This window comes from Saccostrea echinata, unplaced genomic scaffold (genome assembly GCF_033153115.1).
Source record: "Saccostrea echinata isolate AGI-Se365-2 ecotype Australia unplaced genomic scaffold, CSIRO_AGI_Sech_v1 ptg000025l, whole genome shotgun sequence".
NCBI classification, from domain to species: Eukaryota; Metazoa; Mollusca; class Bivalvia; order Ostreida; family Ostreidae; genus Saccostrea; species Saccostrea echinata.
Window position 1 is genome coordinate 17035811 of NW_026889774.1, and position 15474 is coordinate 17051284.

Genomic DNA, 15474 nt, shown 5'->3' on the forward strand with positions numbered 1-15474 from the left:
TTTTCTTGCTTAAAATGATGATACTCAATGTATTCATTAAGATTCCTCAGATTGATAATTGGTCGTAAACTTCCATCCTTTTTTGGTACTAGAAAAATATTAGAAAAATAAGCATCTCCTACATCAAAAACTTCCTCAATAGCACCTGTTTCTATAAGATTTCCTACTTCCTTAGAAACCAGATCTTCTTCTTCCTTATTAAATTTAATTTGTTTTGGCATTGATGTTTGTAAAGGAATCTCCATAAACTCAATTTTATATCCAGCATAAATTATATCTAAAATCCATTGATCATCTGTAAAATTTTTCCAGTATTCATAATTAAGTTTCCTTACCTTTACTTGTAGTACTTTTTTGTTGTGCTCATGTACTGTTTCTGACCTCGTCCCCTCTGAGAACTGTTCATGGTCATGAATCTTGACCTGCCTCTGCCTCTGTATGCATTGTTGTATCTTTGCATTGGGCTGGAGTAGTTCTGATTGCTGTAGTTTTTTGTAAACAGCAAGCTATTTTTAGATTTTGAATCCCAGAATGCGGATTTTATACCAATAGGGTGTTTATTTATGTCCCCCATTTCTTTCAATTTTGACATACAACTGTCACCAAAAAGTTGATCAGTAACTGGTATTTCAGCTGAAACAATTTTCTTATACCTTGGAGTTAGACATGATTTGATTTCATTTCTGCGTTTCATAGATAAATTGTAAAAACTGTTTCCTAGCATACTAATGGCATCACCAAGCATCTTTTTGCTTTTAACTGATTCTGTATCTTGTTTACTGATCAAAGATTCTGCCATCTGAACAAGAGGAATCAAACCTGTTGCAATAGATTTCTGAATTATCTGTAAGTTTAAATCAACTGCATGGGCATTTTTCCCCATAACATCCCAGATCTCTTTATTAACACGAGGAACTTTGAGATTGCAATTTTCTGGACGTGCATATTGTTTTTCTAACTCAGTCATGGCTTCTTTGTTGGACTTAACAGATATTGCTGCATTTATAGCTTTTGCCAACCCATCATTAACTTTAGGACCTGTTTTTTCTGCAGAATTTAATTGAGGAATATCCCACAAATCATTGTCCTCCTTAAGATCATTATCTATTGTTATTTGCAAACCTTTATTGTCAAAAACATCTTTGAAAGCATCGTTAGGATTGATACCTGAGATTGAAGGTGAGGGCTCTGGGTTGTCTAAATAACTCAGATCAAAATCAAACTCATTTGGCCCGTCATAACCATTGTAATCTACACTATTTTGATCATAATCTGCAACAGACACAAACTGTTTTACAGGTTTGCTACTTTTATTGTATAAATCTGCCTGTGTTACAGTGCAAGACGAAATTTGTTTGTTATTGCTGACATTGTGTCCCATAGACTCTGTAACATTATTATGACAAGAACTACGCGCCGTATTTTCGGCCATTTGACTTGTCAATAGAGAAATAGACTCAACTATTTTATCAATCCCCAACTGAGTTTTCAAATCATTGAAATTAATGTCATGAACTATTTGAGGGTTTGTATCTGTGCTTACCTGTTTCTTAGATTTCTTTGTTTTTGCACGTGTTTTATCTAATGAACCAGGGATCTGCGTTTTACGCTTCACCCCCCTAGTAGGTTTCTTGTCATCTGTATTACAGACTGTGACATTAGAAGCCGAACTTCTAGTGGCAACTTTGTTACCAAATAATTCTTCAATATCTGAAAATCTCTCAGTATCACTGTCTCTAAGAGACAACATGTCCTCGTTATCGGACGCCATTTCCTAAAACACGACAAAGAAAATTTCAACAACCCAACTTACCTTATGAAAACAGCAGTTTAAAACAAATATATATATAGCTGTTTTACAGCTTAAACCCCCCAAACAAACTTGAACAACGTTCTAAGTTAAACCAATCTTTAATAATCGAACACCACACCTGTGTTACAGGTGACTACGTGTCGCTCGCTCAAAGAAAAAGAATGGTTTGGCACGTGGAGTTGTGCCTTATATACTACAGGTACTCAGGTAATACATACGTCATACAGGTATTTTTTACTTCTTTAAAAATGAGGTTCGCTTCGCTGGCTCGAAGGAAAATGCTATATGATACCCTTTGCAGAGCCGAAAGGCGATATGTAATAGAATGACATGTTGATCCATCAATAGCCATATTTAAAATAAAATGACTTCTGAATGAATCCTACACATTTCTCGCACGATTCTTGCAAGAAAGTTGCATGTTTCTTACATGGTTCTTACACGAAAGTCGCACGTTTCTCATATGCTTCTCGAATGCTTGCTACACTGTTTGCATGAAACGCTTTGGAGCTTACACAAAACGCTGCACGGTTTACACGAAATGCTACACGGTTTGCACGAAAGGCTGCACGGTTTGCATGAAATGAAAAGTGCACGAAAGTCACATGCTTTTTTTGGGTAGTAGCATGTTTCAGGGTCTGTAGTTAATTCATTCAAGATTTATTATTTTGTTCGTTTGGACGAAGGCTTCAAAAAAAGTGACACACTGCGTGTAGAGGTACACATTAATGAATTTTCGGATTAATTAAAAAATCAGTGGACATTAAGTTATTTTAGTTATCTAAGGACAATGTTATGTATTTTCTATGTTTTTTATGTCTCGGATTTGTCTTTCTTGTGATTTACTCATTTACACAGGCCAGTGTTGTAACAGCTGTTCATAAACGCTGTTAATATATGATTATTCCTTGCATTCAACTTTTTATTCCATGCAATTCCAAATAGAGACGTATCCATGTAATCTTTCTCTGCACTTCAGTCAATTTGTCTACTATTATAGGCGGGAACGATAAATTATTTCACGCCAAAGGTCACGAGTAAATCTGTGCGCCTTTGTTTTTGTAATGTGTGTTCTATTAAATGGGTTTGATAGCTTCAACAAAATATAAAAATATGCTGTTATAGCCTGATATTTTAGCTTTAGAATGTACATTTATGGCATTATACATATCGTATATGGGCAAGTAACACTAAAGCATTTAATTTGCAATGTTTTCATACATAATTTATTTTCCTATTTACCTAAAAATTGGAGTATTCCATTTAGTTTACACATTGTATAAAAAGACTGGAACGTTTTGCAACAAGACCTACTCTGAAGTTCTCTAAATACCACGTGCACAAAATCTGTCTAAAATTGAGAGTAATTATTAGAGTTTGGATTTATCAATTTTAAAACAAATTATATATTTCCCATTTTTAAAAGAATGTCTATTAACCCTACTTATATCAAAGAAAAATATTGAAAAACAAAAAAGCTGAAAATTTGACTTTTTTTATTCGTTTCCGGTAGCGACCGGAAGTATTGACGACGCACAAATAGGGGATTCTGCATATATAAAAGTCATGTTCTGTACTCTCCAACAAGTCTCCAGTTCATTTCTTTAGATCCCGCACTGACAAAGTTTCATTTTGAAATCAGAAAATGTCCATAACTTGGAACTGAAAGCGAATTCTTCCAAACTTTTTTCAAGTGTAACAATGGCATTTTATAGTGCATCAAGATATTGCGTGCAGAAAATTTAACAAAAAAAAAATCTATTTTTAAAACTACTTCTGGTGGACATTTTTTAAAACAAATTTTATATTACATATTTCGATAAGTGTCTCTATTATCCCAACTAAAATCATAGAAAAATATTGAGAAACCAAAAAATTGAAAAAAAAAAATGATTTTTTAATTCGCTTCCTGTAGCGACCAGAAGTAACGACGATGCTAGAAAAGGGGATTCCGCATATCTAAAAGACATGCCCTATACTCTCTAACAACTTTCCAGTTCATATCTTTTACCATTTTTGAAAAAAAGGGGCAACAAAATTTCATTTTAGAATCAGAAAACTGTCCATAACTTGGAACTGGAAGCGAATTGTTCAAAAAATCTTCCAAATGTAGCAATGGCATTTAATAGCACACTATCCCTGAAAGTTTGACAAAACTATTGAATAGTTCTTGAGATATTGCGTGCACAAAATTTGTCTAAAAAATATTAATAATAACTAGAAACTCATTGCGAGCAATGAGAGGTCTTCCGTTCAATTTTGAAAATGAAAACGTAAATTCAAGCTAAAAAAGTCATTAAAAAAATCAGACACTCTGGAGATTTAACCCTTGTCGTCAGCGTGAAAATCCAGCGCGCTAACCATTACGCCATTTGGACTCCCGCTTCAAAGTGAAAATGACGAATATCTAGAGTTTGGATTTATCATCCGAAAACAAATTAAATATTTAGTATTTTGAAAATAGGCTCTCTTAACCCTACAAATATTACAGAAAAATATTGAAGTAGAAAAAATCAATTTTTTAAATTAGCTTCCGATAGCGACCAGAAGTAACGACGACGCATGAAAAGGTCCCTGCTCCAATCTAGAAATCATGTTCTATCATCTCTAACAAGTCTCCAGTTCATATCTTTAGCCATTCTTGAGAACACTCACGGACAAAATTTCATTTTAAAATCAGAAAAATGTCCATAACTCGGCACTGGAACAAAATTTACCATAAAAAGGAATTTTATATAAAACTTATATAAATATCTTTTATCCCTGAAAATTTCAAAGAAATTCATTGAATAGTTTTTGAGAATTCACATGCAAAAGATTTTGTCTTAAAAAAAAAGAGAATAATAAAAATTCTCTAGAGTTTGGATTTATCAATTTTAAAACAAATTATATATTTATCATTCTGAAAAGAGTCTCTATTAACCCTACTAATATCATAGAAAAATATTGAAAAACAGAAAAGTTGAAAAATTTGACTTTTTTTAATTCGCTGCCGGTAGCAACCGGAAGTACTGATGACGAAAAACAAGGTAGATTTGCATATCTAGAAGTCATGTTCTATAATCTCTAACAAGTCTCCAGTTCATATCTTTAGTTGTTCTTTAGATATCCTGCGGACAATATTTCATTTTGAAATCAGAAAAAGGTCCATAACTTGGAACCGGAAGCGAATTTTTCCAAAATTCTTTTAAATGTAACAATGCCATTAACTGGCGCGTTATCCCTGAAAGATTGATGAAAAACCACTGAATAGTTCTCGATATATTGCTTGGACAAAATTTGTCTAAAAAATAAGAATAACTAGAGCAGAGCTCGTTGCAAAGCAACGAGTAGGTCTTCCGACGGACGACGGACGTCGAAAGTATTATATTTAGAGTTTTTATCCGAAAAGTGATAAAATTTAGGCAAATTTCTATAAAATGGACCGAAAAAATCATTTTTTTTTTCAAAAACTTCGACTTTCAATTCGGGACTTTTCCGGCCGTAATGACGTCACTTCCGGTTGACGTCGAAAGTCTCAAAGCCATAAAAAAATCTTAAGACTCAATTACAAACCATTTTATATCATTTTTAATGATTTTAAAGGAAAAGCTTTATTTTTCTCGACTACTTCCGGTTTAAACCGGAAGTATTTTCAATGTATGGTTTTTGTTGTCGATTATACATTTCAAATTTATTTCTACATGCCTTAATGCAAAACTGTTCCATTTTTTAAAAAATCCGTAAATTAAATATCACTTCCAGTGTCGACCGGAAGTGACGGATGCAAAAACAAAAGTTGTTATACACATCTTAGAGAGATGTTCTATCACCTCTGAAAATATCATGATTCTATCTTAGTCATTTTTAAGAAGAAGCGTGGACAAAATGATAATTTAAAAAATGAAAATCGGACAAAAAATGCAACCGGAAGGGATTTTCCAAAGAAAGAAAAAAAGGTCTGGAGATATTATAATGATGCATCATCCCTGAAAAAATCTTTGAAATTGGTCGATTAGTTCCCGAGAAATCGCGTGCACTATGAAAAGGGAATAATAATAATAATAGGAAACAGAAGAAAAACAGTAAGGTCTTCCGAAGGAAGTCGGAAGACCTTAATTACTAGAAACTCATTGCAAGCAATGAGAGGTCTTCCGTCCGATTTTTAGAATAAAACGTAAATTCAAGCTGAAAAAATGAAAAAAAAATCAGACACTCTGGAGATTTAACACTGGTCGTCGGTGTGAAAATCCAACTCGCTAACCATTATGCCATTTCAACTCCCACTTCAAAGTGAAAATGATGAATCAAGAGTTTTGATTTATCAATTCGAAAACAAATTATACATTTATATCTCCGTAAACTCCAACCTGCCAATCGGCAATCCTCGACTGACTCCGCTACGCTCCATACAAACCTCGGAAGTGATTGGTGGAGAAATATGCATTAAATTGATTACATTTCTCCGCCGAAACTGCCTTGTAACTCATTTCATATTTTACTCTGCATAAAGTTCTTCAAACATTTCTTTCTCTTGTCTTATTCTTCCTTGTATATTGGTTTTGATCACAACATCATGTAAGTAGTCTTTGAAAGCAAAACATAGTGTTGGGTGTGCTTCAAAGTAACTCAGACTTCAAAGGTGTAACATTTGGAGGAATTTCAAATAAGATCACATGACTGTATCAGCAACATGGTAGAACACAATTGACGTCCGAGGTAAGTGTGCAGGAACGAACCATCCAAGGAGCTCGACTTGCTCGTCGGAGTTTACAAAGACAGACGCCATTTTGGACCCGCTTCAAATTTTAAAATGCGAATCTCTGGAGTTTGGATTTATCAATTTTTAAACAAATTATATATTAAGCCTTTTTGGAAATGTCTCTATTAACCCTACTGATATAAAAGAAAAATATTGAAAAACAAAATAGTTAGAAAATTTGACTTTTTAAATTCGCATCCAGTGACGACTGGAAGTACCAACGACGAACGAAAAGTCACGTCCCGGCTAGGATTTTTCACGATCTATAATCCCTGAAAGTTTCACATTGATAACCTTTACCGTTCTTGAGATTATCCGCGGACAAAATGTCTTTTTAAATTCAGAAAATGGTCCGTAACTTGGCACCGGAAGTGATTTTTCAAAAAATCTCTCGGATAAAATAACTTCAGATTACAACACATTGTTCCTGCAAATCTCATTAAAATCCATCCAGTAGTCTTCGAGAAATCACGTGCACAAAATTAGATGGTCAGAAAAATAATAACTAGAGCAAAGCTCGTTGCAAAGCAACGAGTAGGTCTTCCGTCCGATTTTCAGAAGCACTGCTTGTAAGATGGGTAAATGAAAATAAATCATTCGTTAAAAAGAAGGCCTCGAGACCAAAAATGATGTCGATCTGTACTTTTTATTTTTATGATTGAAATCTATGCTGATTTTTGTGAATAAAGCAATTTAAGTCTACTTCCGGTTTGACCGGAAGAAACCCCAATCGACAGAAAATTGGGTCGGAAGTCTTGGGTGAAGTAAACCATTTGATTTTATTTTAATATCTGCAGAATTAGGTCATTTATGGTTACTTCTGGTTTAACCGGATGTTGTCAAAAGTGACGATACTCGACAGGAAATACGTTCAGACGTCCTCTGTGACATGTATAATTCAATTCAATGCCGATATCTATAAATATAAGCAATTTTAGACTACTTCCTGTTTGGCCGGAAGTGACGTCATTGGACGGATTTTGACTATCTCACAAGCTGCTAGTTGTCATTTTGAACAACTTTGCTTCTTTGATGTATTACAAATTTCCAATACTTTTTGAGATATCGAGGGAAAACTTTCGGCCCCTCTAGATCCCTTATTTTAGGGGCCAGCCCCTTTTCCGAGATATCATTTGAAAGATCTTGTAATTCTGCATTTCTTTTGTTCTATATGTTTTAACAAAATATTTAAAGGTAAAAAGATATTGTAGAAAAAGTATTAGAAATTTAGAAATTCTCGATATTACTATTTTCGGGCCATAGCGAGCGCCGGCGCTTCGTACTCCCGGCGGTAATGATATACAAAATTCACTTCTCCATAGGTTGCTCTATCATCACTGAAAATTTCATAGTGGTTTTTTAGAACACTGCAGGACAAAGTGACCCTCTCAAAATCATAAAATCGCTGAAATCTCCGAACCGGAAGTGACGTCATCAAAATAAAAAAATATATGTCTAGATTTTTTGATGTTCTTACAGACCTGAAAGTTTCATGAAAATCCCTCAAACCGTTTCTGAGAATTCGCGTGCACAAAATCGGTAAGAAAAAAAAAACAATAATAATAAAAATAGTGGAAAAGAAACCTAAGAAGAACAAGAAGGTCTTCCGCTGAAGACGGAAGACCTTAACTAGACGAGCTTGTTGCAAAGCAACAAATAAGTCTTCCGTCTAAATTTGAGGGAGATGAGATTGAGATCGAGGGACTTCTACGGTCATATGTGCAAATATGAGCCATTTACCATTACTCTCGGTGTGACCGGAAGTGACGTCATTTTGACGACTTTTAATGGTCTCCTTAGCTGCTGCTTATCATTTTGAGCAACTTTCCTTCTACAAAGCTATACAAATTCTCAATACTTTTTGAAATATCAGGAAAACACTTTTGGCCCGTCTAGCTCCCTAATGTTAGGGGCCAGGCCCTTATTGTTGGTATCATTTGAAGGATTGTAACATTCTACACAACTTTTGTTCCGTATGTTTTAACAAAATATTTACAGGTAAAAAGATATTATGGAAAAAGTGTTAGAAAATTTAAAATTCCCGATAGGACTTTTTTCGGGCCATAGCGAGCGCCGACGTGCGGCACTTCCGGTAAAAATGAAATGCGTTATGCATATCTACAGACATAGGTCTACCATACCTGAAAGTTTCATGTTTCTAACTAAAGCTATATGAGAAAATCTGGAGACAACCCGACCCTTCGAAAACCATTAAATCGGCAATATCTCCAGACTGAAAGTCATCAAAACGGAAAAAAACGCATAAGGTTCAACTGATGTTACATAAGTCCTGAAAGTTTCATAGAAATCCATCGATCCGTTTTCGAGAAATCGCATGCACAAAATCGGTAAGAAAAAAAAACAATAATAATAAAAGTGAAAAAGAAACCCAAGAATAACAAGGTCTTCCGCTGAAGACGGAAGACCTTAATAATAAGAAACAGTAGAATCACTATAAGGTCTTCCGTGAAGACGGAAGACCTTAATAATAATAAGAAGAAACAGTAGCATCACTATAAGGTCTTCTGTGAGGACCTTAATAATAAAAAGAAGAAACAGTAGAATCACTAAAAGGTCTTCCGTAAAGACAAAAGACCTTAATAAGAAAAGTGAAAAATCAACAATAGAATAATAGAAGGATCTTCCGCAGAAGACGGAAGACCCTAATAATAAGAAAAGTGAAAAAAGAAACAAAAGAATAATAGAGGGGTCTTCCGCTGAAGACGGAAGACCTTAATAAGAAACTTGAAAAAAGAAACATAAGAATAATAGAAGGATCTTACGCTGAAGATGGAAGACCCAATACAATATATCACTGTAGGTCTTCTGTTGTGAAAGGAAGACCTAATAAGATGTTTGCTTCTTCTCTCCTGACTCAGGTTCAAAAATGGGTAGTTAAATAAGGAAGTTTTATTTTTTCAGAAATTTTTCAACATCAATGCTAAATTTTCTAAATTTATTGAAATTGAAGGTATCAATCAAATTATAGTTGATGATAGGATGGAAAATTCAGGAGAGAATAAAAACAATGTTTCCTGGAGGTTTAAAAAAGTTTTGAGGTGGGCCAGTTTTAGTCAGTGGGTTGGGAGTGGGCAAACAGACAATTTTTAATGATGACCCAAAGAGACTGTTTTTCATGCAGTAGATGTGCTGTAAAATTTAGAAAGCAGCAAGTGTTTAAAATAAATTTATCATATAGAATACTTATTTTTATATGTGCAGTAAATTTTTAGGTCACCTGAGTTACTCAGGTGACCTATTATGTCTCTTCTTCAAAGGGGAGACATATTGTTTTTGTTAGTTTTTATGGTCTTCTGACTTCCTTTGGAAGACCTTACTGTTTTCCTTCTGTTTCCTATTATTATTATTATTCCCTTTTCATAGTATTTATCTTGATTTATCAGAAATTAATCAACTGATTCCAAAGATTTTTTCAGGAATGATGCATCATTGTAATATCTCCAGACTGTTTCTTCATTTTTTGAAAAATAACTTCCGGTTTCATTTTTTATCCGATTTTCATTTTTTAAATTGTCATTTTGTCCATGCATTTTCTTAAAAACGACTCAAGATAGAATCATAATTTTTTCAGAGGTGATAGAACATCTCTTTGAGTTGTGCATTACGCCTTTTGTTTTTGCATCCGTTTTTCCGGTTGACACTGGAAGTGATATTTAATTTACAGTTTTTTTAAAAAATTGAACAGTTTTGATTAAAGGTATGTATGTAGAACTTAAGTTCAAATGTATAATCAAGAACAAAAACCATCTATTGAAAGTACTTCCCATTTGAACCAGAAGTAGTCAAAAAATGAAGCTTTTCCTCTAAAATCATTAGAAATAGTATAAAATGATATGTAATTATAGTATAGTAATTATATTATAGTATAAAATGATATGTAATGATATGTAATTAACCTCTGAAATGTAATTAAGTTTTTAAAGTTTTTTTATGGCCTTGTGACTATCGACTTCAGCCGAAAGTGACATCCAGATGGTCAGAAAAGTCTGAATTGTTTTTGAAAAAATGATTTTTTGGTCCATTTTGTAGAAATGTTGACCAAATTTGCAAGGATAATACATCTAAGGATGCACACTTACGGACTTGCTTCGAATGCTGGAACCAACATGTTTTCCAGATAATGGTCCAGGTTCAAGTTTTGGGTGCAGGTCTATTACTAAGAAACTATAAGGCCTATCTGAACCAAATTTGTGTGGATGATGCATCAAGGGATGAATACTCTCAAACTTGCTTCTGATGCTGGATTTGAATTACGTTTTCTGAATGAGTGACTAGTTTGAAGTTTATGGATAAGTCTATTCCCAAATAACTGCAAGCCCTATCAGATCAAAATTGCATAAATGTTGCATCTTGGGATGTACACGACAATATTATTAGTTAAATGTGGGACTTTGCCTTACTTAAAGACAACATTTGTTGAGGTGAGCTCTGTAATCTCTGATTACCTATGTTTTACATTGACCTACTTTTAAAGTCCAAGGTTTATCATGTACAGTGAAACTTCTCTAAATCGGCTTGCTGCCGGACTTGATAAAATAGCCGGACTAGAGGGGTGGCCAGTTTACCAAATTTAGCATACTGAAGAATTGCAGATTTACAGTAATTGCAGAATTAGAGTATTAATACACCATATATACTCGCCTATAGGTCGGTCCGCCTATAAGTCGGTTGTATTTTTTTAGGTTATTTTGGAGGGATTTGCTGTTGACCCACCTATAAGTCGGTACAACTTTTTGCCAGAATCGGTTGACAATCTCAAATATGTTTGAACCTGGTTTCAATTAATATTTATAAAAAAAAGTCTTTGCCATAACCTGAAAACCCTTTACATTAAGATTTCAAAACCTGGAACATGGAAAGACAACATTAAGTCAAGAGACACTGCACCAAAATATTTGACCTTAACCAATTCCTTTTTTCAAGGTCAAATTAAGAAAATCATTCCCGAACAGTAACTTTAGAAACTTTTGACATGAAGAATTGAAACACTGATCAATAAAATTAAGTAGATGTTTACCGCATTATGCAATATGGAGAGAACCAAGAAGAATGTAGACTTGCCATTGATATTACCCACTTCATAATCTTGCACTCATCAATGTTTCTCAAGGGGAGATGTGTTTTTGTGTAACAAAAACGATACCTACTAGTTATGTTCACCAAACAAAGTTTGGGAACATATTGTTTTTACTCTGTTTCTTCTTCTTCTCATTATTATTTTTCTTCCTGGGTACTTTTTTGTCTGAGAGTGATCTCTAAAACTACTCATCAAAATGAGGTGAAACCTTTTTAGGTCACCTGAGTTCACTCAGGTGACCAATTGCTATCTGTTTTCATCCGTCGTCGTATGTCATGTGTTAACATTTGAACATTTTCAGCTTCTTCTCTGAAACCGCTCAACCAATTTTGGCATATAGCATCTATGAGTGAAGGGGAACAAAAATTGTGAATTTCATGGTCCCTACCCCACTGGGACCTGAGGGGTGGGGCCAAGAGTACTAAATTTAATGCAATCTTTAAAAATCTTCTTCTTTACTCCAGGACATCAAGCAGTCAAACTGTTGGCAGGATTGTAATAAGCATTGAGCCCCCCACCATATTTTGAAATTTATGGCCCCAGGGTCAGGGGTTCTGGTGCTAGTGTGGGGCTCTAATAATTATGTAGTGAAAATGCATGATTTCTTAAAAAATCTTCTCCTCTGCTCCTGGATATTAAGCAAACAAACAATATGCATAGTTATGATGAGGAAGAGTGCCTCTTCCAAAACTGTGAATTTCATGGCCCCTTGGGTCAGGGGTTCTGGTGTTAGTGCAGGGCTCTAATGATTATTTAGTAAAAGTGCATTAATTCTTTAAAAATATCCTCTGCTCCAGGGTATTAAGCCATAACTATGTACATACATGTAGATATGATGAGGAAGAATGCCTATTCCAAAATTTTGAATTTCATGTCTCAAGGGTCAGGGGTCCTGGTGTTAGGGCAGGGCTCTAATGATTCTATGGTGAAAATGCATTAATTCTCTAAAATTCTTCTCCTCTGCTACTGGATATTAAGCCATAACTAAGTACATAGTTATGATGAGGAAGTGTGCCTCTTCCAAAATTGTGAATTTCATAGCCCCTGGGTCAGGGGTTCTTGGTGTTAGTGAGGGGCTCTAATGATTATTTATTGAAAATGCATTAATTCTTTAAAAATCTCCTTTGCTTCTGGGTATTAAGCCATAACTAAGTACATGGTTATGATGAAGAGGAGTGCCTATTCCAAAATTGTGAATTTCATAGCCCCTGGGTCTAATTCTGTAAAAATCTTCTCCTCTTCTTCTGGATATTAAGCCATAACTAAGTACATAGTTGTTAGGTTGCCTGAGTTTACTCAGGAGATCTATTGATAGCCGTTTTGTCCGTTGGCATGCGATGTGCATTAACATTTGAACATTTTCAGCTTTTTCTCTGAAACCGCTCAACCAATTTTGGCACATGGCATCTATTTGTGAAGGGAGACAAAAGAGCTAAAGTAGGGCTGTCACGGTTCCAAAATTTTTTGGGTCGGGTCGGTTCTGTAAATTTTCGGTTCGGTTTCGGGTTTTTCGGGTCGGGTATTTACATCTATTTTAAACCTTAATTTCATGAATTTAACTTGAAAGATCTTTATTTGTTACATTAAATTTACATTGAAAACAAATCTTTACCATGCGAACGTCTAGACATCGGTGACTTGGCCTACTATTAGCCACAACCTGACCATTCCTGCTCGTTTTGATAATTACATGTATGTAATACTCCCGTGACAAGTGTTTTGTCATGGAATGAAGTAGATTTCAGTTGTGATGTTTATTTTTCACTGTTATCGTCATCATTGAGGTATAATATGTATGCTTTTTTGGATCTCGTAACCAGCCTCTATAACCAGGCAGAGCGCATGCTCGCAAAAAAATTTCCATCGAGATCGGAAAACGGGAGGAGGAAATTCGGAATAAATAATGGAAACTAGTAATGCAGACTGATACTATAGTCAGATGCAGAAATTTATGCATAATTCGATAACTTTTATTTATAAAGCAGAAGAATAAATGAATCAACTTTACAGTTAGTTTTTATTTTATTTATTTATTTATTTATTTATTTATTTATTTATTTATTTATTTATTTATTTATTTATTTATTTATTTAATTCATTTAATTTATTTATTTATTTATTTATCTTCCTAATAATTATATAAGTAACTGATTAATTAATTAAAAAATGTATTTATGTATTTTTTTTTAATTTATTACATTCTTTCCTTCATTTATTAATTATTCCATCCATTAATTAATTATTTATTAATTAATTCATTGATTTATTAATTTGTATGGTTGTTAGTTTATTTATCTATTCATTATTTATTATTCTTATAATTAAATAATTAAGTAATTGATTAATTCATTAGGAAGTTCATTTATTTGTTTGTTTATTTATTACATTCATTCCTTCGTTTGTTTCTTATTCTATTAATTAATTAATTAGTTTATTTATTTATTTATTCATTCATTCATTCATTCATTCATGGATGCATTTATTTATTGATTTATTTATGCATTTATCATATATTACTTTTATAAATTAATTGTGTTTACAGGGTTTGTATACTTATTACCAGGGTCTGTTTATATATTGCCATAGTTTGTATTATGTATCACCAGGGTCGGTATTATCTATCACCAGGGTCTGTATACCCATCATCAGGGTCTGTTAATCATCACCAGGGTCTGTATACCCATCACCAGGGTCTGTATACCTATAACCAGGGTCTGTATTGTCTATCACCAGGGTCTATATACCCATCACCAGGGTCTGTATACCTATCACCAGGGTATGTATACCTATCACCAGGGTCTATATACCTATCACCAGGGTCTGTATTGTCTATCACCAGGGTTTATATACCCATCACCAGGGTCTGTATACCTATCACCAGGGTATGTATACCTATCACCAGGGTATGTATACCTATCACCAGGGTCTGAATTATCTATCACCAGGGTGTATATACCCATCACCAGGGTCTGTATACCCATCACCAGGGTCTGTATACCCATCACCAGGGTCTTTATAATCTATCACCAGGGTCTATATACCCATCACCAGGGTCTGTATACCTATCACCAGGGTCTGTATACGCATCACCAGGGTCTGTATACCTATCACCAGGGTATGTATACCTATCACCAGGGTCTGTATACCCATCACCAGGGTCTATATACCCATCACCAGGGTCTGTATACCTATCACCAGGGTCTGTATTATCTATCACTGGGTCTATATACCCATCACCAGGGTATGTATACCTATCACCAGGGCCTGTATACCTATCACCAGGGTCTGTATACCCATCACCAGGGTCTGAATACCCATCACCAGGGTCTGAATTATCTATCACCAGGGTATATATAATCATCACCAGGGTCTGTATACCCATCACCAGGGTCTATATACTCATCACCAGGGTCTGTATACCTATCACCAGGGTCTGTATTTTCTATCACCAGGGTCTGAATTATCTATCACCAGGGTATATATACCCATCACCAGGGTCTGTAAACCCATCACCAGGGTCTGTATACCCATAACCAGGGTCTGTATACCCATCACCAGGGTCTGTATAATCTATCACCAGGGTCTATATACCCATCACCAGGGTCTGTATACCTATCACCAGGGTCTGTATACGCATCACCAGTGTCTGTATACCTATCACCAGGGTCTGTATTGTCTATCACCAGGGTCTATATACCCATCACCAGGGTATGTATACCTATCACCAGGGTATGTATACCTATCACCAGGGTCTGTATACCCATCACCAGGGTCTGTATACCTATCACCAGGGTCTGTATTGTCTATCACCAGGGTCTATAT

General features: G+C 34.7%; 2 protein-coding genes across 3 annotated transcripts in view; one reads left to right on the forward strand and one right to left on the reverse strand.

Annotated features, from left to right (window-relative positions):
- LOC133192068 (protein-associating with the carboxyl-terminal domain of ezrin-like) overlaps nucleotides 1-15474 on the forward strand; it is a 474471-nt gene that overhangs the window by 204124 nt on the left and 254873 nt on the right. The gene's annotated exons all lie outside the window — the stretch shown is intronic.
- Nucleotides 155-1552, reverse strand: LOC133192665 (uncharacterized). Its single transcript, XM_061328656.1, has one exon. The coding sequence runs from the start codon at nucleotides 1430-1432 to the stop codon at nucleotides 338-340; it is 1095 nt and encodes a 364-aa protein (XP_061184640.1). The 5' UTR covers nucleotides 1433-1552; the 3' UTR covers nucleotides 155-337.

Excerpts from the sequence above, each read along its gene's own strand:
- LOC133192665 (XM_061328656.1), bottom strand. The coding sequence starts at position 1,432 with ATGGCCGAAAATACGGCGCGTAGTTCTTGTCATAATAATGTTACAGAG.